General features: G+C 28.2%; 1 protein-coding gene and 1 long non-coding RNA gene across 2 annotated transcripts; both read left to right on the forward strand.

The window, feature by feature from the left end:
- The first annotated feature begins 1194 nt into the window (after window positions 1-1194).
- LOC148546418 (uncharacterized) lies at window positions 1195-3769 on the forward strand. Its single transcript, XR_015899986.1, has 3 exons — window positions 1195-1384; window positions 2568-2633; window positions 3527-3769. It is a non-coding gene; the product is annotated as an uncharacterized LOC148546418 (long non-coding RNA).
- Window positions 3770-12750: 8981 nt separating this feature from the next.
- On the forward strand, window positions 12751-14516 carry LOC148546419 (uncharacterized). The gene is made up of 4 exons (XM_088499207.1): window positions 12751-13315; window positions 13431-14014; window positions 14097-14221; window positions 14492-14516. The coding sequence occupies exons 1-4, from the start codon at window positions 12751-12753 to the stop codon at window positions 14514-14516; spliced, it is 1299 nt and encodes a 432-aa protein (XP_088355333.1).
- The last annotated feature ends 8986 nt before the right edge of the window (window positions 14517-23502 follow it).

A 23502-nucleotide genomic window follows, 5' to 3' on the forward strand; every position in this document is an offset into this window, starting at 1 on the left:
TGTGAGGAGGCAAAGTGTCCAATTTGAATATCTTTTTGGGATTAATTTAATTTTTTTTTTTTGTGAATATAACGACTGCATTAGTTTTTTCATGGTTTTGCTTCACTTTTATTTTTTTGGTAATCTTTTATTTTTTTTTAATTTTTATAGAAGCTTATTTGTAGGATATTTTTCTATTTTAAAATAAAAAATTATTTTTTCAAAAAAATTAATTAAATTTTAATTTCTAGAATACATTTTTTGGTATTTAGGTTGAGTTAACCTTGCTAATTTTGTAATATTCATTGCATCCCGGTGAACTTTGTCTCTCTTCATAAACTGGGTATGAAGAAAAATTGAAAAATTGAAAAATTGAATATTGGATAATATCGTTGGCGGTAATAGAAACCATTATCATCGTCTCAAGGAGAACATAGAAATAATATACACAATAGTACACAAGAACGGTGTAGTAGGAATACTATTTTCCAATGCCTTAATTTAAAAGAAACCTATTTTCGTTTAACAATGGTTGCCATTGTCACCGACAATGTTAAAGAAGCCATGCTTATCACTCTCCAAATTTTCTTCTCATCCAAATTAAATCAAACTAAGTTTTTTTAAAATTAAGAGTTTTAATCATGGTATATATATTTTTTTAAAATAGAAGCACAAAAACAATTTAAAAGTATATATTTTTTTCAAATTAAAAGTACAGAATGAATTTCTATTTATTTTTTTTCCTCCAATTTCACTTTCTAAATTTAATTTCATTTTTCGTCTAAAAACAAACACAAAAATATTCCCTTTAAAATTAAATTATCAGTTATATTAAAAGTTATATTAAAGTAAATAGATGTCCACTATTTTTTAAAAAATCAATTTTATTTTTAAGATAAAACTAATTTAAATTCTCAACTATTTTTATGTTGGATCGGACAGATAACAGACTGGCTTTTAAAAAACAAAAATCAAAACCCGTTTGCAACTCAGCACCCCCTTTCCCAAACACCCCCATAATAATAATAATAATAATAATAATAATAATAATAATAATAATAAAATTGTTTATCAACAAATTAAAGGAAAAATCACAGAAATGAGTAATGTATCTTAAATGCAATAAATAGCGACAGGTAAAATCCAAGCTCTGAAAAGGAATACGATACGAAAAGTAGATTTTTATAATGTAGTATTTGGAGTTATTTGAAGCACAAAAAATCAGTCGTGAACTCAACACCAAACCAAAACACTAGCCCTAGGTTCCTTGCCGCCGCTTCTTCCTCTTCCCCTGTCCGGAAGCCAGGTAGCTCGGCACGTCGCCCCCATCCTCGTGGCGTCTCTGTTCGTGGCTTGGAGCAGCTCGCCGTCGGATCGCCGCTTGCCGTCCGTGTCTCCGTCGAAGGTTAGTGGCCCTGCTTTCACTTCTTCGCCTCCGCTTCTTCCTTTTAATTTTGCTCTGGTTACTGATGGCTCTGTTTAGTGTTCACTGATGGCTGAATGCTTGGTTCTTCTTCTTCCTTTTAATTTTTGAAATTTTTGTTCAAATGTTCTTGTAATGTTTGTTGCTGTGTTGTAATTGCTGGGTTGTTGAATGATTAACTTCTTAATCAGCTCTTTAACAGAGGTGTTTTCGCCACTCGCTGGTGATTTCCCCACTTCTCTCACCTTTTACTTACTGATTCTGTTCTTCAAAGGCCAAATTTTGACATATATCCCCTTTTAAAATAAATTTTCAAGTAAACTAAAATAAAAGTAGATTTTGTAGTTGACTTTATAAGACAGTAATTTGTACATCTTATTTCTATGTGAAGTAAAAGATAATTTAATAAATCAGTTTTAAGATAAAATTAATATAAATTCTAACCAAAAGATTTTATCTTTTTAGTTTAATTTACTATGATTATCTTATCATATCTTTATTTTTTGTTGCATGTTCGAACAATTTAAAGATAAGAAAACTTTTATATATATACACACCATAAGCTAAGAAAATCTATAATTTACGACTGTTGATCATCTTCCTTTTCTTCTGTCTCCTTCTTTAACAATACAAGTGGTGCATAGTTATTTCTACATCTTTTTCTTAACTATGGAATATATGAAAAATGAAGAAGACAGTGTAAATGATTTGCCACCACTTCCTAGGTCATACGAAGAATTTTGTAAAAGCATTCCATTAGAACAAGATGATACTTTTTATGATGTTGATGTGTCTCATGAACTCATTTCTGTAAGCGAAGAATTATTTGAAGATAATCAATATCCATTACTAGACGACAGTGACTTTCTTATTCCACAGTCTATTACTGAATTTTTTCAGTTACATCCACTGTATGCAAAAGTTTTTCTACCTGATGATATGTTTCAACAACTATTTTCTAAAAGAATTTCATCAAAAGAGTTTAGTGATGTTCCTAATGACCCATCAACGACCAGTGTTACTCCAAATAACAAGGTTTATAAGTTACATAATTTATTTTATTATTTTTCACATGTCTGATCTATTTATTTTAAATCTCGGGAATTTCTTTCTTAAAATGCAATTTTTGTTTTATTAATAATTGAAATGTTCATGTTGACAACAGTTGCTAGAAGAAGAGGTGATGAACAAGTTGGAAGATATCAGGTTGGCCTAGTGGAACAGTATTCAGGTTTGAATTTCGTAACTCTTGGCTTGTTTTTTAGTTTAAAAATTGTTTTTCTATTAGTGATAAATACTGTTTTTTCACGCAAAAATTAGGACAAAACACCCAAATAAACCAAAGCCATTCCAAAATTACGTGAATCACCCAAAGCCAAATACGTTACGTCTAAACAATCCCTTTCGATTTTTTACATGTATACTTACTAATTCAAATTAGGCTGATTCGAAATCGAATATAGCTGTATCGAGTTACATTTTGGTATGGCTTTGGTTTATTTGGGTCTTTTTCTCAAAAATTTAAAAAAAAAAAGAAGTAAATTAATGTGCTAATATGCTTACTTTATTTAATCCCCCTATAGTCCTATGTTGCCATAGTTTTAAGTGTGGTTAATTTTTGTATTTATATCTTAATACCCATCTTTTTACAATCGTAACAAGTTTGATTAAATTACAGTGTAAAATGTTTTTTATAGAAACAATAATAAAAGTTTCAAACTAATACAATCTTTTTGGGAAAAGCAGGAGCCTAAATGCTTGTATATATTTATTATATGGTGATGTAATTGGGTGTTGTATATGTAATATTAGAGAGCCAAAAAAAAGGTTACAATTTGTCTTATTTAATATTTATTATTTGTCATAATATTTAATGAATGTTAAATAAAATAAATTGATTACTTTTTACTAATTTTTTAAGTTACCACTTACCAATATTTCGGATATTTGTATTACTTGTTTTTGGTATATGCAATTAAATAAAGTTATATTAAAAGAAATAAAGTACAGTGTTACTTGTAAATGGGAATTGAGATTTGAATTTTAGACGCTCTATTGTGTTCATTTATTTTTTCAGTGCATTCATTCATTTCTTAGTTTCTTAAAATTTAATGTTTTTGACAGGTTACATGAGGAAGAGGAGAACATAGAAGTAATGCAAAATTTGGAATCGATTCTTAGAAAACTCATGTCATTGCAAAAATACTTTTTTTTTTAAATAGTATTTTTTATTTTTTTCTATTATAGCTTTTTAATAGCTTTTTTATGTTATTATTAATAGCTTTTCTACCCAATAGTTTTGCTAATAATAAATGGAATACAATTGTATTTTTTGTTAAATGAATATGTTATTTGTTTCCTACTCTATGTGTTGTTCTTTTTTTCTTACTTTTTTTCAAGGGCAAAATGTATATATAAACTAATTGGATATTAATATTATACATATCTACTAAAATGAAAACTATTATAAGGATTTATCAAGTATTTTTATATAATTTGAATGAGATTCATTTGAATTATAAAATCCATTCGAAGCATTGCAATTCAAATTATGCATGGACGAAATGTTTTAGTAATTTAAATGAGGGTGAATCTAACTACATGCACGTCGAATTACCAATGAATTCTCGGTAAATATAGTTTGAGTTTAACTTTTTTTTTTTCAATGCATGGAATATAAAATATATTTTTTTAAATTTTTAAATTATTATTTTTTTAATAAATTTATTTAAATTATATCAAAAAAATATTTTTTTTATACAAAATAATTAAAAAAATAGATTAAAAAATATTAGGAGTACTATAAAAATTTGTAATGTTCTAATGACTCAGATAAATACATGTATGTACTCAAATTTTAAATAAAATATTTTACATAGTCAATAATAATTTAAAAATAAAAAATATATATTTTTATCATCTACTTACCTAAGTAAGATATTATAAATTTTTATAGTACTTCTAACATCTTTTAAGTCATTTTTTTAAATTATTTTGCATAGAATAAAATATTTTTTAATTTTTAAATTATTATTATTATATAGAGTATTTTATTTAAAATTTAAGTACATGTGTGAATATTTGTATTTAAATTTAATCTTTTTTAAATTTATTTTTAATTTTTAAATTATTATTGACTATGTAAAGTATTTTATTTAAAATGTAAGTACACGTATGTATTTAATTTAATCACTCGGACATTAAATTTTTATATTACTCCTAACTTCTTTTAAGCCATTTTTTTAAATTGCTTTGTATGGAATAAAATATCTTTTGTAATATAGTTTAAATAAATTTATTAAAAAAAATTAGTAATTTAAAAATTAAAAAAATATATTTTATATTCCATGCATTACAATAAAAAGCTGAACTCGAACTATATTTATAGGGCATTCATTGGTAATTCGAATGAGACCAATTCGAATTACCTTGAGCTGCTACTTGATAGTAATTCGAATCAGTCTACTTCAAATTAAAGCTGTATTCATTTGCATGTAGTTTGATTCACCCTCATTCGAATTACTAAAACATTTCGTCAATACCTAATTTGAATTCCCCTGCTTCCAATTAGTATTGAAATTCAAATGAATCTCATTCCAATTACATAAAAACACTTGATAGATCTTGGTAATATTTTTTGTTTTAGTAGATATGTGTAATATTGGCTTCAAATTGATTTATATATGCATTTTGCTTTTTTTTTTCAAACAAGCAATAATATTTTTAGGATAAAATACCTAAATAAAACTTTATCTTTAATATCATGTGTCTAACCTAAATTAAATTCAATTACTTATATATTTTATATAAATTATTGCAAACCACAACGATTTCGAATAATTTAATTCTGAATTAGGATGATTTGTGCATTGCTTAGCTTCCTTTGCTTGGTAAATCGTTTTTGCATACAACGAAGCAATTTATTTATTACTTAATACCTCTTATTTGTTGTTTATTTGATGTTTGTCTATTAATAATAATATAATAATACTAATAATATTCTTAAATACCTCTTTTATCCGTGCTTTTATTATTAGTATTATTAATAATTATTTTATCGAAATATTTTTGTAATGTTATGTTAATATTTACACTTCATTGCTTAGTACCATTATTTGATTAAAAAAATTTATTTGAAACTTCCTTAACTTTTTCAAATTGAGGTACCAGCAAAATCATGTCTTTTCATAAAAATTTGAAGGAATTAAATAAGATTTATAAAATTTTTAAAACTTTATATATTCTCGTTTTAATGTAAAATAGTTATTAATCTAACATGTATAATGAACTTCGTTATATAGAAGAAAATAGTATCATTATTAAAAGAAAATAATTTGAATACAACTTTATTTTTTTTAATCTAAAAGATATTATCCATCTACTTTAATTTATTATTTTCTTATCTTATCTTCTTTTGTCTGTTACAACTTACAAGTCCATAAAATTTGAACTTAAAAGAACTTATACAAATGATATAATAAAAGTTTAAAGTTTTATTAACAGTAATTAAATATCTTAATAAATGAAAATATTAAAGTGTTAGAGTTTTTTCATTCACTAAGCAAAAATTAATTATATATCTTCTATAATTTAATTCAATAATATATGATCTATCTTTGAAAAAAGAAAGTAGTTCAAGTAATTAACAGAAATATTAGTTAAAAAAATAAAAAAAAATTATATTTATCCTATATAATTTTTTATCTGTATTATTTTTTAATTTAAAATTTTTATACCGTTATCCAAAATAATTTAAATATTTTTTTTTAATTTTTACAAATTTTCCTGTAATAAGCAAAATAAATACTTTTGAATAGAATAAACATCTGATTTTTTCCCTTCAATTTCACTTTCTAATTTTATCTTCATTTTCAAATTTTAATTTAAAAAGAAACACAAAATATCCGCTTTAAAATCAAATTTTCAATTAAACAAAAATAAAAGAAGATTTTCAGTTGATTCTACGAAGTAATAATTTGTACATTTTATTTCTAGATGAAGTAAAAGATGATTTAATAAATCAGTTATAGGATAAAATTAATTTAAATTCTAACTGCTATGCAAATTTTTAGTAAATTTTGATTAGTTTAATGTCTATTTTATGGAAGCAAAATCTACTTCTTTTTTGTGATTATCAATTCTTTTTATGCACCAAAGTCTTTCATTTTTGTCATGATAAAGAAGCAAGGATTTTTTTTTATATATATTTTTCTTTAAATGAGGAACTAAGAAATCAAAATAAAATTGAAATACTTCAAAAATAAATGAACTTGCTTGAAACATAAAATTTGTTGCAAAGTAAATAAAGAGAATGAAAAATAAACTTTAAATATAAAAAGACTGAATTTAAACTTGTTGAAAGAATAAATTACATAAATAAAAATGATAAAAATGGTAGAAAAAAATATAAAAAATGTGGAAGGAATCCTCCAAAAAAGAACTCATGACAGACTCAGAAAATCGCTGAGATATGAGTGTGTGAATTTTTCTGAAATAGAATTCCAACTCTTTCACACTCCCGAATCTTCTTAATTTATAGCTTTTTATTTTATTTTATTGTTTATTTTATTTTGAAGCTCCTCAACCTTTTTTTCTCATAATGCAAATTTTGTTTTATCAATAATTAAAATGTTCATGTTGATATCAATTGTTAGAAGAAAAAATGATGAACAAATTAAAAGATATCAAATTGACTTAGCAGAACAGAATTATATAGTTTGAATTGAATAATTTCTTGTTTTTTGAATTTAAAACTTATTTTTCTATAAATGATAAATATGTTTTTTTATTTCTTTCAAACAAACAATTAAATAAAAAAAAGAAGTAACTTAATGCTTGTATATGGTAACATAACTGGGTTTGGATGTTGTATTACTTATTTTTGGTACATGCAATTAAAATTATATTTAAAAAAAAAGTGTTACTTGTAAATCAAAATTGAGATTTGGATTTTAGACATCTTATTTTGTTTGAAATTTTTTTGATATAAAATAAAAAAACTTTTAGTTCTAAAGAAAAATTATTACATCTTTGTTTTTCAGAATTTAATTGTTTTTTATTTACAGAATTTCGTTTAAACTTTGGACGAACTTTAGTATTATGGACCAAGTTCGTCTAACCCCTTGGCATACTCTATTACATCCGTCGAGTTAAATACAATCCATTTCGATTTACATGTAGACCTACTAATTCAAATTAGGTTGATTCGATTTAGTATCAACATTACTAAATCGAATATAGCTGTATCGATTTACATTTTGGCATGACTTTGGTTTATTTGGATTTTTTTCTCAAAAATTAAAAAAAAAAGAAGTAAATTAATGTGCTAATATACTTACTTTATTTAATCCTCCTATAGTCCTATGTTGCCATAGTTTTACGTGTGGTTAATTTTTGTATTTATATCTTAATACCTATCTTTTTACAATCGTAACAAGTTTGATTAAAAATTATACTGTAAAATGTTTTTGATAGAAACTATAATAAAAGTTTCAAACTAATACAATCTTTCTGGAAAAGCAGGAGCCTAAATGCTTGTATATATTTATTATATTTATTATATGGTGATGTAATTGGGTGTTGTATATGTAATATTAGAGAGCCAAAAAAATTAGAATTTATCATAATAATTAATGAATGTTAAATAAAATAAGTTGATTATTTTTTATTAATTTTTTCAGTTACCAATATTTCGGATATTTGTATTACTTGTTTTTGGTATATGCAATTAAATAAAGTTATATTAAAAGAAATAAAGTACAGTGTTACTTGTAAATGGGAATTGAGATTTGAATTTTAGACGTTCTATTGTGTTCATTTATTCTTTTTAGTGCATTCATTCATCTCTTAGTTTCTTAAAATTTAATGTTTTAGTAATGCAAAAATTGGAATCGATTCTTAGAAAACTCATGTCATTGCAAAAATACTTTTTTTTTAAATAGCATTTTTATTTTTTTCTATTATAGCTTTTTAATAGCTTTTTTATGTTATTATTAATAGCTTTTCTACCCAATAGTTTTGCTAATAATAAATGGAATACAATTGTATTTTTTGTTAAATGAATATGTTTTTTGTTTCCTACTCTATGTGTTGTTCTTTTTTTCTTACTTTTTTTTTTCAATGGCAAAATGCATATATAAACTAATTGGATATCAATATTATACATATCTATTAAAATGAAAACCATTATAAGGATTTACCAAGTATTTTTATATAATTCGAATGAGATCCATTTGAATGAGATCCATTTGAATTATAAAATCTAATAGTAATTTGAAGCAGTGCAATTCAAATTATGCATGGACGAAATGTTTTAGTAATATAAAATATATATATATATATATATATATATATATATATTTTTTTTTTTTTTAAATTATTAATTTTTTAAATAAATTTATTTAAATTATATTATAAAAAATATTTTTTCATATAAAATAATTAAAAAAATGGTTTAAAAATTATTAGGAATACTATAAAAATTTGTAATATTTTGGTGACTTAGGTAAATACATACATGTACTCAAATTTTAAATAAAATACTCTACATAGTCAATAATAATTTAAAAATTTAAAAATATATATTTTTATCTATTTACCTAAGTCAAACATTATAAATTTTTATAGTATTCCTAACATTTTTTAAGTCATTTTTTTAAATTATTTTGTGTGGAATAAAATATTTTTTAATTTTTAAATTATTATTGATTATGTAGAGTATTTTATTTAAAATTTGAGTACATGTATGAATATTTGTATTTAAATTTAATCTTTTTTTAATTTTTTAATTTTTAAATTATTATTAACTATATAGAATATTTTATTTAAAAATCACTAAGACATTACAAATTTTATATTACTCCTAACATCTTTTAAGTCATTTTTTTATTGTTTTGTATGGAATAAAATATTTTTTGTGATATAATTTAAATAAATTTATTAAAAAAATGACAATTTACGTCACTAAAATGTTTGAATTCCAATTTTACATAAATACAACTTTTGAAATACGAATACGCAAATGCATTTTTTTTATATTTTTTTATAGAAACCGTAGTAGCGATTTACGAGTTAAACCCCAAAGTAGTCCATGAGATTCAAAAAATGCACCGATTTAGTCCCTGACTTCCCAATTGCACCATTTATGTCCCTGAGATTGGAAAAAATGCACCTAGTGAGTCCCTTCCCCTTTTTCCGTCCAAAGTCGTTCCCGGCGGCAATGATGTGGCAAATTTTTTGCCATGCTGGACTATGGAGAACGGCGTCGTATTAGTATTTGGCGCTAAAAATAAAAACGACGCCGTTTCATTCACGAAGGAGTTACCAAAACTTATACCCCCATATTCAAAGATTTCGTCACTTCATCTTCTTCATCACGTTTGAACTGAAAGCTCCATAGCCTGGGTTCTGGTAGTCCATCGAGGTTTTCTGTGGTGAGACAAATTGGAGAGGATCGAAACGTGCTCATTGGTCGTTCAAAATCGGGGAAAGAAGGAGCAAAGCTTCCTCGTGAATCCTGTGACACAGAGGTAGGCATGCAGTGAATAAACTATTTTTTATTTATCTTTTATAGAGTTTTGGTATCCATTGTTGTGAATTTGAGTTGGAAATTTTGTGTTGGTTGATGAAAAATTATTGAATGCTATAGTATTAGGTAGGGTTTAGGGTACTGGGTGGTGTGGGTTTGGATTTTGTCAATGCTCTGTTTTTACATAGGGAATGAGAGTGTTTTTACAATGGCAATGTGATGAAGTATCTGTTTTTAAACAATATTGGATTATGTTGTACTGTGGTTTGTTGATTATATTATCAGTAGCATACATTAGATAAATTCTTATACTTATTTTTCACTGTAGATGGAAAAATTGTTGGATATCATGTTCCACCATGGTGGGACCTTTAAGAAGAATGATGATGAAAAATTGGTTTACTCACCTGACAATAGAAGTTGTTTAGGAGATTTAGATGAGGATACCCTAGATGTTTTTTTCGTGAGAAACTATTTCAAGGAGATGGGGTATGACAAGGTAGTTGAGTGCTGGTGGCTGGTTCCCGAAAAGAGCTTGGAGGTGGGACTGAGAGCTCTAACAAGTGATGATGAACTAAGGGAGATGTGCTTCCATGCAGAGATGAATGATGGAGTAGTTGATGTGTTTTTTGAACATGGAGTTTCCACACCTGAACTGATGGAGGGGAAAAGGGATGTGATGTTACTTGATTATGAAGTAGAAGAGTTTTCACATGGTGACTTACAGAGTAACAAAGAAACACATGTGGATACCTCAAATCAAACCCTAGTTGACAAATCCACTACAAACCCAATTCCAAACCTCTCAACTGCAAACACAATTCCTTCTACTGCAACTCCCATTCCAAACCATCCTGCTGCTGAACCCCTCACTACAAATCCCAGCAATGAAGAGCCCAATCCCATGGATGAACCTGGAAATCCCAAGCCCAATTATAGACCCAACCCGAAATCTAGCAGAAAATCCAACCCAACTCCCATTGTGAAACATAATCAGAAGCCAACTCCAAAGCCCAAGAACCTTCTGAAGCCCAAGAAAAATCATTCAAATCCCAAGTCTAACTTCACTTCCAAACCCAAACCCAAATTTAACCCACCTAAAAGAATAACAAGATCTCAGGCAAAGGGGAAGAGCACTAACAAAGACAAGGGACCTCTTCATGTGGATTTAACTGTCAATGAATCAGGAAGTAGTGATGGCAGCTCTAGCAATGATGAAGAATTGGTTGCAAGAGTTTCAAAACCAAGTAAGAAAGAGGTCAAAAAGGTTCAAAAGAAGGCAAGCATGGGTAAAGGGAAGGAGAAGATAGTAAAAGATAATATAATGCAAGATGATGATGCAATAGTTGAGGATTTATCAGATGTAGAGGTGGACCTGGGTTTTGTAAGAAGTCCAGGTGAAGGAATTTGGTATGAAGCTCTCGACCCTGGTGCAGAATCTGATGGAGCCAACTCCTGGCACTCGGAGGAGATGAAAACTCCTCCTAACTCTGAGGATGAGATGGAATCCGATGGAGATTCAGATGAATTTCCCATATTCCAAGGGGGCCAGAGGTTTGGTGAGCTGCAACTTCAAGTGGGCATGAAGTTCAATACTAAACAAGAATTTAGGGAGGCTATGAGAGAGTTTACCATTCAGGAGGGAAGGGGGATTAAGTTTGTTAAGAATGATAATATCAGGTGTAGGGCAGTTCGCCAAGTAGAAGAGTGTGCATGGGTTGTGTATGCTTCAAGAGATCATGAGGACTGTTGCTGGCAGATAAAGACATTTTATGATGATCATACATGTCCAAGGGAAAATTCAAATAGGGCTGCAAATAGAGCATGGTAGGCTAGCAAGTTGGTTAAAAAAGTTAGAAAGTATCCTAATTTCAAGTAATGTGAGGCTGCAGTGTACTTTAGGTCGAAATGTGATCTAATTCTGCATAGAAACTCAATAGCTAGAGCCTTGGCCGATGCAAGGAATGTTGTCTATGGCGATGAGAAGGCACAGTATGCCTTGTTAAGGGATTATGCTGAAACACTTCTGAAAACGAATCCCGGATCCACTGTGAAGATTGGGGTGATTCCATTGCCTGATGGACAAGTCATGTTTGAGAGAATGTACGTTTGCTTGAGTGGTTGCAAGAACGGGTTCAGATCAGGGTGCCGCCCACTAATTGGACTCGATGGTGCATTTCTGAAGACACAGATTAGAGGCCAGATATTATCAGCTGTAGCCCAAGATGCAAATCATCACATATATGTGATTGCTTGGGCTATAGTGAATGTTGAAAATAAGGAGAACTGGAAGTGGTTTCTTGAGCTACTCCACGAGGATTTAGGAGACTATAAGGCAAACGGGTGGTGTTTCATATCTGACATGCAGAAGGTATTCAATTCCTAAATTTAACTTGTTGTGTTATTCAATTATGTACACATTTGTTAAATTGTTCATTTTCTGGACTTTATGATACTGGACTATATGTTACGTTGTTCAATTAGCTACACATTTGTTACGTTGTTGGTTGATTCCTGGATATTGCAACCATGGTGTGATACTGATTGATCATATTTGGACTTCATAAACTATATAAATCTGTGTTTATCATAAATTTACTGAAGTTTGCATAAATATGTGGAAGTAGTTGACCCTACTTAAATAGTCTGGATTATATAGTACTGCATGAGACTGGTTCATTCCATGAAAAATAGTTCCATGAGCCATGGATATTGCTTGCCTGTGCGAATAACTCATATTGTTGATTTAGGCTTAAGGAATTTGGTTTCTGATACATGTGTTTGTGCTAAATAGGGATTGATTTCTGCTGTAGAAGAGGTCATGCCACAGGTCCATCATCGTTTCTGTGTATGGCACCTGTGGCAAAATTTCAACAAACAGTGGAAGGATCTTGAGCTGAGGAGACTTCTCTGGGATGCTGCTAGGTCAACCACGTTTCAAGACTTTATTGATAACATGGACAAAATAAAGAGGGTCAGCGAGGAGGCATGGACATACCTGAACAAGTGGCCAAGGCATTCATGGACAAAGTCTCAATTTAGCCACAGGCCAAAGCTGGATAATATTTGCAACAATGCCTGTGAGGTGTTCAATGCACGAATCAAGGAGGCTAGGAGCAAGCCAATCATCACATTGCTTGAAGAGGTAAGAATGTTTGTTATGCGATCGATTGCAAAGAATAAAGTAAAGTTGAACAACCACGTGGGGAAACTACCTCCTGTTATTCAGAGCCGATTGGAAAAGGTTCGCAAGGAATCAAAGAATTGGGTTCCTATATGGACTGGAGATGAAGAATATGAAAAATTTGAGGTCCATGGACACCCAACTAACATGGTTGTTGATTTAGGCAAGAGACTTTGCACCTGTCAGTTCTGGATGTTAACAGGTGATATTATATGCCCTTGCACCAACTTTATTCTATTCTTTATTATGATTCGCTATATGTTATTGATTATATTGGCTGCTGTGGAGTTGATCATTTCTTGGTTTATTCACTATAGGCATTCCCTGTGTTCATGCTTGTGCTGCTCTTGCACGGGTGAACAAGAGACCTGAGGACTTCTGTCATCCCTTAGTCACCATGGACTCATACAGGAAGACATATGAACATCACATCAATCCTTTCCCAGGCCAATCCCTATGGGAAAAAGCAGCCTACAGTCAGCCCCAAGCTCCTAACATTAAACGTAAACTTGGAAAATTGACAACCAAAAGACGAAAGGATGCTGATGAGGGTACTAGTGGAAACAAGAAACCTAAGGGAGCCGTTACTCTAAAGAGACAGCTAAAGCCGTTCACATGCACATACTGTGGAATAAAGGGCCACACCAAGAGGGGATGTAAAAAAAAAAAAAGAGCCGATGAACTAGCTGCTGCGCTTGCTGCTGCAGCAGCTGCTGTGGCGGCAGCCAAGTCCAAAACTGTCCCAGCTGAGAGTACACCTGCAGCTGAAGCTACAAACACCTCTAATGTGGCACCACAAGTAGATGAAGCTCCTCCTGGTGTAGCTGTCCAGAATCATGCTCAAGTGGAGGTTACCGAGATTGACTTATCCCAACCAAATTATGGTGGAACACAAGATGAGGTACATGTATGGTATATATAGTCTTCTGACATTTTTTTAATTGCTCTTATCATCTCACTAGTTTCATAACTTTTCTCATCAGGTCCCCCCACCACCACCACGAACAACAAGGCCAGATAAATTGCCAACAAAAAGGAAGAACTCACCATCACCAGTATCTGCTTCTCTTGATCCCATGCAAGGAGCAAGCGCAACAACGTCTTCAAGGTTGGCAAACTTTTTGAATTTTGTTCCAACTCCAGGGTTTAAACCACCAAGGAAGAAAAACACTAAGTAATTGGATGTTGTGGCTGCTGAAGTCTGACTGATCACATATGGAATTTAGGCACTAGTTGTTTCCTTATTTTGGATATTTTCATTTAGGAGTAGCACATAACCACACTGTAATGGTTAACTTTTACTTTTGGTAGTTATAAACCTTTAAAATTGGAGCTCTTATTCTATTCCTTTTTGGTGCTGTATTTTGGTGTTTATCAGCTGCTACTCCATTGACAATGTTTGACAATATCTTAGTTATAATCAGAATATGATTTTATCAATTTACTTGTTCTGTTCTATTTATTCAGTTTTGTTATTATCTTTGTAAACTATTTACACAGATCACACCAATAATCCAAAGATTGTCCATTCATTCCTAAACAATACACAACTGTTACATTTTAACAATCACAACCACTACAACAACTAACAGGAAAAAAATCAACAACGCTAACATTTGTATTACATATTTCTGTATCCTTAATTCAGCCTCCAAATTGCCAATCCTCACTGCAACACTCACGCTAATTTCTTCATTGTTATATGCTGCAGCTTCTTCAAAATTGCCATTATCATCTTCTACAACGTCTGCCCATCGAAAAAATCCACACCACCGTTTTCCACTACACTATCACCAGAAAATTTAGGGATTCAGGAGTTGGACATTAAAAAACAGAAACAACATCTCTTAGACTCAAACTCACATTGTAATTCGGACATCCGAAGAAGGGTTTGTCTGAGTGGGCATCTGTTCCAGACCATCGGAGCACAGGGCGTTTCCCACACCCACAACGATCTGGAACTCGTGAGGCTCTGCTGCGACTAGGCGTTCTTGTGGTCGATCGAATAGAACTCCCGTCTCCCTCATTTGCACGTCCAACCATGGTTAAACCCAACACAGCAACGACGAACGAATCGAACAAGGGAGAAGAAGAAGAAGAAGAAAAAGATGATGAAGAACAAGAACAAGTCATACGCTGCTCCTTCAGCAGTTAGGGTTAAAAAGGGGCTCAGGGACCACATTGGGTTACAAACTTTTCATGGGCCACGTCAGGTAACCGTTACTTCCTCCAGCATGGCAAAAAAATGCCACATCATTGCCGCCGGGAACGACTTTGGACGGAAAAAGGGGAAGGAACTCACTAGATGCATTTTTTCCAATCTCAGGGACATAAATGGTGCAATTGGGAAGTCAGGGACTAAATCGGTGCATTTTATGAATCTCAGAGATTACTTTGGAGTTTAACTCAGCGATTTACCTGTTTGGGGACATGCGTGTAAACCGCTGGAGCCAGTAGCGATTTTTTTTATGGTATAATGAGGACTGAGAATCTGGCTAAGTGATACAATCTAACCCTTTCTAAATAAAGGATGATCCGGTCATGCATGGGTATATTTTGTTGCCGCCTCACACCGTTTGATCAGTTTCACTTTTATGTTTGGCCAAGAGAAGCTAAAATTTGTAGTTTATGCGTTTCATGTTCATAGTTGCTAATTACTCTTGGAAAATTAGGTGAGAAATTTTTTACCAATCCTACCCTTCATTTTCTTCTATAAAAATGATACCAGTAATTATTACGTAGTTCTTCCTACTTCTTCATAGTTATTCGTTCCAATTTTTTTTATCAAAATCATTCAGATTTGTTTCAATTACTAGCAAATTGAATATTTTAATTTTTTTTATCATTTTTAGTACTCATTTTCATATTTTAATTTTTATGTTTTTTATTGTATTTTTTTATTTATATGATAAGTATTTTTATATTATTTATGTAGTGTTCTGATTTCTCATGTTATATTTTTATTTGAGTTTTTTTTATCATTTATTATACTATTTTTTATATATATGTTTTGTATTAAATCTTTTTTATTTTGATTTGACTTTGTTCATATAATTTTTTATTTATTTTATTGTATTTCTTTTATTCATAGACAAATGTTGTTGACTTTTTGTTTTTATTTTTTATAGTGCTATAATTTTTCAAGTATTTTATTAATTTTTATGATATTTTTATTATTTTTGTTCATATAAATTCTTTTTTTTATCCTTTACTATATTGTATTTATGTTGTGTATGAAATTTTTTTATTTTTTATTTGATTTTATTCATATACATTTTATTTACTTTCTATTGTATTTTTTTTCATATGATATATGTAAGGTCCCACATCGGTTATTGTAAGGTCCCACATCAATTGGGAGGGGAACGAAGCATGTCTTATAAGGGTGTGGATACCTCTCCCTAGTATGACGCGTTTTGAGTTTTGACGAGTGAGTGTGGGGAGTTTCATTTATCATTCTTATCGTCAAAGGCAAAACGGTGAGGTCTTGTGTGCCAAAGCGGACAATATCGTGCTAGCGGACGGATAGATGTGTATGTTGTTGGTTTTATGAAATTTTTATTATTTTTTATCTGTATAATTTTTTTTATTTCTTTGATGTACTCTATAAAAAAAGATAAAATAAATAAAAAATTAATTATAAGTAACAATATAGCTATAAATAATGAAAATTTATAGTTTAAAATAATACTAAATTAAAGAATACTGACAGTGCTAGAAAAATTATAGAATATTTTTTTTATTTGAAATTATAAAATTTATAAAACTCTCTTTCATATTTTTATTTTTTATTGTATTTATTTTATTTATATAATAAATATTTTTTATATTATTTTTGTTAGTGTTCTGATTTTGCATGCATATAAAAAAAATTATTTAAATTGATGTCTCTTTTAGTAATTTTTCATCTAAGAGTGATTTTGAGTAGTATAATCCAAACAATATTTATTTTAATATAATCAATTTTGATATAAACATAAATCACGTTATATAGGCACTCACCCTCAACGTAAACCGCTAATGCCTCCAACAGTTTACGCACAAGTTCCCAAACACATAAACCGCTGCTGCCTATAGCGATTTCTGTGTTGCACCCTGACCACGTAATCCACGGCTACCTATAGCAGATTATGAAAAAATGTATTTGCATCTTCGTATTTCAAAAGTTGTATTTGCGTAAAATTGAAATCCAAACATTTTATCTACGTAAATTGCTCTAAAAAATTAATAATTTAAAAATTAAAAAAATATTTTATATTCCATGCATTACAAAAAAAGTTGAACTCGAACTATATTTATTGGGCATTCATTAGTAATTCGAATGAGACCAATTCGAATTACCTTGGGCTGCTACTTGATGGTAATTCGAATTAGTCCACTTTGAATTAGAGTTGTATTCATTTGCATGTAGTTTGATTCACCTTCATTCAAATTACTAAAACATTTCGTCCATGCATAATTCGAATTGGAAATGGATTCTCTCCAGTTTTTTTGACACTTGAGAAAATAAAGTATAATCTCTCACCATTAACTTTATAAGTGGGACAAAAATAAATATGAGAGAGAAAACAATGAAAGATGAGAGATCACAATTGGCACCATCTAATTTTTTCATTAGTATTAGATTTTATAATTCGAATGAGTAATTACATAAAAATACTTGGTAGATCTTTATAACATTTTTCATTTTGATAGATATATATAATATTAGCTTCCAATTGGTTTATATATGCATTTTGCTCTTTTTTTCAAACAAACAATAATGTTTTTAAGGTAAAATATCTAAATAAAACTGTCTTTAATATCATGTGTCTAACCTAAATTAAATTCAATTACTTATATATTTTATATAAATTATTGCAAACTACAACGATTTAGAATAATTTAATTCTGAATTAGGACGATTTGTGCATTGCTTAGCTTCCTTTGCTTGGTAAATCGTTTTTGCATACAAGGATATATATAAGCAATTTATTTATTACTTAATACCTCTTATTTATTGTTTATTTGGTGTTTGTCTATTAATAATATAATAATAATAATACTAATAATATTCTTAAATACCTCTTTTACCCGTGCTTTTATTATTAGTATTATTATTAATTACTTTATCAAAATATTTCTGTATTGTTATGTTAATATTTACACTTAATTGTTTAGTACCATTATTTGAATAAAAAAAATTTATTTGAAACTTCCTTAACTTTTTGAAATTGAGGTACCAGTGAAATCATGTCCTTTCATAAAAAATTGAAGGAATTAAATAAGATTTACGAAATTTTCAAAAGTTTATATATTCTAGTTTTAATGCGAAATAGCTATTAATCTAACATATATAATGGACTTAATTATATAGAAAAGAATAATATCATTATTAAAAGAAAATAATATGAATACAACTTTACTTTTTTTTTATTTAAAAGATATTATCTATCTACTTTAATTTATTATTTTTTTATCTTATCTTCTTTTTTCTGTTACAACTTACAAGTTCATAAAATTTAAACTTAAAAGAATTTATACAAATGATATAATAAAAGTTTAAAGTTTTATTAGCAGTAAATATTTTAATAAATAAAAATATTAAAGTGTTAAAATTTTTTCATCCACTAAGCAAAAATTAATTATATATTTTGTATAATTTAATTCAATAATATATGATCTATCTTTGAGAAAGGAAAGTAGTTCAAATAATTGACAGAAATATTAGTTAAAAAAATAAAAAAAGAATTATATTTACCCTATATAATTTTTTATCTGTATTATTTCTGGTTTTAAAATTTTTATACCGTATCCAAAATAATTTAAATATATTTTTTTTAATTTTTGCAAACTTTTCTGTAATAAGCAAAATAAATACTTTTGAATAGAATAAATATCTGATTTTTTTCCTTCAATTTTACTGTTTAATTTTATCTTCATTTTCAAATTTTAATTTAAAAAGAAACACAAAATATCCGCTTTAAATCAAATTTTCAATTAAATGAAAATAAAAGAGGATTTTCAGTTGATTCTATGAAGTAATAATTTGTGTATTTTATTTCTAGATGATTTAATAAATCAGTTATAGGATAAAATTAATTTAAATTCTAACTGCTATGCAGATTTTTAGTAAATCTTGATTAGTTCAATGTCTATTTTATGAGAGCAAAATGTGCCATATGTCACTTTTGCATTGTAATTGGAATAAAATCTTTTCCTCCAAAATTAAGGAATTCTCCTCTCCTCCTTACAACCAAAATGTGCCACATGTCACTCTCTCATTGTAATTGAAATTAAATCATTCCCTCTAAAATTAAAAAATTCTTCTCTCCTCCTTTACAACCAAAATGTATTACATGTCACTCCCTCATTACAATTGAAATCAAATATTTCCCTCTAAAATTAAAGAGTTCTCCCCTCCTCCTTCTTCGTTTCTCTATTTCTCTCATTCCTTCATCTACTCTATCTATTTTATATATCATTATCAATGACTACTATCTAATTTAATAATCAAATGTATCATATGACACTCTCTTATTAAAATTGAGAGAAAATATTTTTTTTTCAAAATTAATAAACTCCCTTCCTAAATTCTCTCATCTATCTCTCTCCATTTTTCATTTCTCTCTATCATTTTTACTCTATATATAATTTATATTTTATATTAGTAATTTGACAAATCAAAATATGTCATCCGACTTTTTTTACAATTAAAATTAATTTTTTTCTTCCAAAATTAACAAACTCTCACTTTCGCTCTTACTCTCATTCTTCTTATTTATCTTTCTCTCTTTTTTCTCTCATTTTCTATTTTTTCTATCTTTCTGTTTTACAGAAAACAAAATTAACAAAATAATATAATTCAAATAAAAAATATTATTATTATTATCATTATTATTATATACATATTTTTAGCTTTTTATTTAGTTTTAAATTTTCACCACTTACTTTCTAATCTATATTTTTATTTCTCTTCTTTCAAATATTTATTATATATAATTTAGAGAGAATACTAATGTTATAATTAAAAGTTAGAATCAAGATTCAATTGTTTTAAAAAAAATTAATTTTTAAGTTAATTTTATAACTATCAGTATAATTTTTTATGCTAATATCTAATTATTATTTGATTTTTTATCTACAGATACCTTGGTCTTCTTAGTCAAAAAATTTTGTCAACGTACGACTTTTTTTGTAAAAGTAGTTTGATTTTGTAAATCTTTTGTGCCATGCATAATTTATACTGTTAAAATAAAGTGGACCATAATTTTAAAAATTTATATTCTTGTAATATTATTACAGGTAAAAATACTAGTTTTTCTTTAAATGAGGAACTAAGAAATCAAAATAAAATTAAAATACTTCAAAAATAAATGAACTTGCTTGAAATATAAAATTTGTTGTAAAGTAAATAAAGAGAATGAAAAATAAACTTTAAATAAAAAAGACTGAATTTAAACTTGTTGAAAGAATAAATTGCATAAATAAAAATTATAAAAATGGTAGAAAAAATATAAAAGATGTGGAAGGAACCTTCAAAAAAGAACTCGTGATAGACTCAGAATGTCGCTGAGATACGAGCGTGTGTGAATTTTTTCTGAAATAGAATTCCAACCCTTTAACGCTACCGAATCTTCTTAATTTATAGCTTTTTTATTTTATTTTATTGTTTATTTTATTTTAAAACTCCTCAACTTTTTTTTTCTCACAATGCAAATTTTGTTTTATCAATAATTAAAATGTTCATGTTGATATCAGTTGTTAGAAGAAAAAATGATGAACAGATTGAAAGATATCAAGTTGGCTTAGCAAAATAGAATTATATTCAAGTTTAAATCGAATAATTTCTTGATTTTTGAATTTAAAAATTATTTTTCTATAAATAATAAATATGTTTTTTTTTATTTCTTTCAAACAAGCAATTAAATAAAAGAGAAAGAAGTAATTTAATGCTCGTATATGGTGACATAATTGGGTTTCAATGTTGTATTACTTATTTTTGGTATATGCAATTAAAATTATATTAAAAAGAAAAGTGTTACTTGTAAATCAAAATTGAGATTTGGATTTTAGACATCTTATTTTGTTTGAAATTTTTTTGAAATAAAATAAAAAAATTTTAGTTCTAAAGAAAAATTATTCCATTTTTGTTTTTCAGAATTTAATTGTTTTTGGTTTACAGAATTTCGTTTAAGCTTTGGACGAACTTTAGTATTATGGACCAAGTTCGCCTAATTGCTTGCCATACTCTATTACATCCGTTCAGATAAATACACGCTATAAATAAAAAGATAATACGTTTTATAAATAAAAATGTCATCTACCTCCATCGAATATTTATAGTAATTTTTTTTACTTTTTATGTGAATTATTGATCATTAACATATATTGTAGAATTCTTTATAAGGTATCTTTAACTATTTTTTATTCCTCTTTTTTTATTATGGTCACCCTTATTCTTCCATTATAATATATTTAAATATTTATGACACTATAAAAAATATTAATAAGTTCAATAAATATTTTATAACACACGTAGAAAGTGAAAAAAATTATTATAAATATTTAATAGAAATATCTAACAGGCACAATAGACTTAATCGCGGGGAGATATTATCATTATTGAAAGAAAATAATATAAATAAAACTTGAATTTTTTTAACTATGCACTAATGTGAAATCATTTTATACGAGTCTAAATATATATTGTTGTCTATAAATAGTTATTCAAAAGCAATGTAATAAATCTTGTTTATTCTATGAAGGATTAGCCGTATATTATTCTTTCTCTTGATCAATTTTTCTACATTGTATGCTTATAATAATAATGAGGTTAAGACTAAAAGAGTATGGGAAAAACATCTAATGTTTTTAATATTTAAGAAGCAAAATTTATTTTTGCATGTCATCAACACCGCTAACAAAAAATGAGTTAGCATAAATCACTAGTGTTAGTATGATTAAAGTATTGATTTTCTTTCCCTTTTTCTTTTTCTATTTTTATTTCTATGGCTTAAACAATGTTACAAGAAACTCAAGTATGAATAAAACTGAAAAGAAAAAAATATTTGATCTCCCATGCATTGCTCTTCTTGCATAGAAAAATTTACATGCTCACAACAATTAAAAGTTTAGATACTGGAGTAAAACATCAAGCATGTTGATATGGTTGTTTCAAAATATACATTATTTTGTTTTTTTATTTTTATATTTTTTTTGGGTGAGAACCTAATCCTTGTCTTTGATAACACATATTTGACTTTTAACAATTCGATATATCAAAATCCTAGGTTCTAGTGGGATTAATATCTCCAGATCTGATCTTAAATTAAATTAAATTAATTTTATCTTAAAACTAATTTATTAAATTATCTTTTACTTTACATAGAAATTTATTTATTAGATTTATAATTATAATGAGTTTTATTTATTCATTATTAATAATTATAATAATTAATTTTACAAGTATTTAAAGAAATTAAAAACATAACTTATGTATTTATATAAAACTTATAAATTGTGTATTTATATAAATTGTGGCCTCCTCAATTAAACTCATTGGGATACGACAGAAATTTTTGTAGTTTAAAATTCCTCGACTTTCATCACTCTGCTCAAATGAATGGACAATCTACCTCCAGAGTGGTCTGATGAATACGACACTGAATTCTCGAATCCAATAATCTCCTTCTCAACACCAGTACACTCATTTGTGTCTGGTGGGGGTATGAGGATGTCCTGTTGGTAGGACGATTGTGATTGGCCTAGATCCGAAACCATGAATCCAAGCAGCTGGCCGGCTGTACGAACTTGAGTCCCCTACCTCCAAATGTGGTTCACCCCGCCACTACTATTCATGTAGTTGGTATGATGATGTGAATTGCAGTGTGGAATATGTCTTCATGTAGTTGGTATGATGACGTAAATTGCAGTGTGGAATATGTCTGAGGAATATATGAGGCAGAAAACTGCTGAGGATGATCTTGTAGAGCTAGTGGAGGTAGAGGTGGAGGTGCATGTGGTTCACCAGGTGGATAGTCCCTATAATATTGCCTTTTTCGTTTTCTTGCAACACATGGTCAGACAAGTTTAAGTGGTTACTATATTTTGCACGGTACAAATACATGAAAATATTTAGTGGATGCTGTAAAGGCATGGGAAGCTCAGCAAGAACATGATTTCGTCGATTGGTCCATTGCATTACCCAAAAAGGGTGCTTTGTAGATCAATCAAAATTTTTAGGACTAATAAAGATTTTTCCATGTGCACTGTCCATATCTCTTTCATAATATAGGACACCTTTATAAAGGATAAGGATTAAGAGAGGCTGAGCTTAGTGTAACTAATTTTAGTTAACATTGGTTTGGTGTAACTGTATTCAGTTATGCAGCTAAACTCTGCATACCT

This window comes from Arachis ipaensis, chromosome B9, assembly GCF_059453495.1.
Source record: "Arachis ipaensis isolate K30076 ecotype BB chromosome B9, ASM5945349v1, whole genome shotgun sequence".
NCBI lineage: Eukaryota > Viridiplantae > Streptophyta > Magnoliopsida > Fabales > Fabaceae > Arachis > Arachis ipaensis.

Excerpts from the sequence above, each read along its gene's own strand:
- LOC148546419 (XM_088499207.1), top strand. The coding sequence starts at position 12,751 with ATGCCACAGGTCCATCATCGTTTCTGTGTATGGCACCTGTGGCAAAAT. Across the intron at positions 13,316-13,430 it reads TCAGTTCTGGATGTTAACAG|GCATTCCCTGTGTTCATGCT; the intron begins GTGATATTATAT and ends TATTCACTATAG. Across the intron at positions 14,222-14,491 it reads AGCGCAACAACGTCTTCAAG|CTGCTACTCCATTGACAATG; the intron begins GTTGGCAAACTT and ends GGTGTTTATCAG.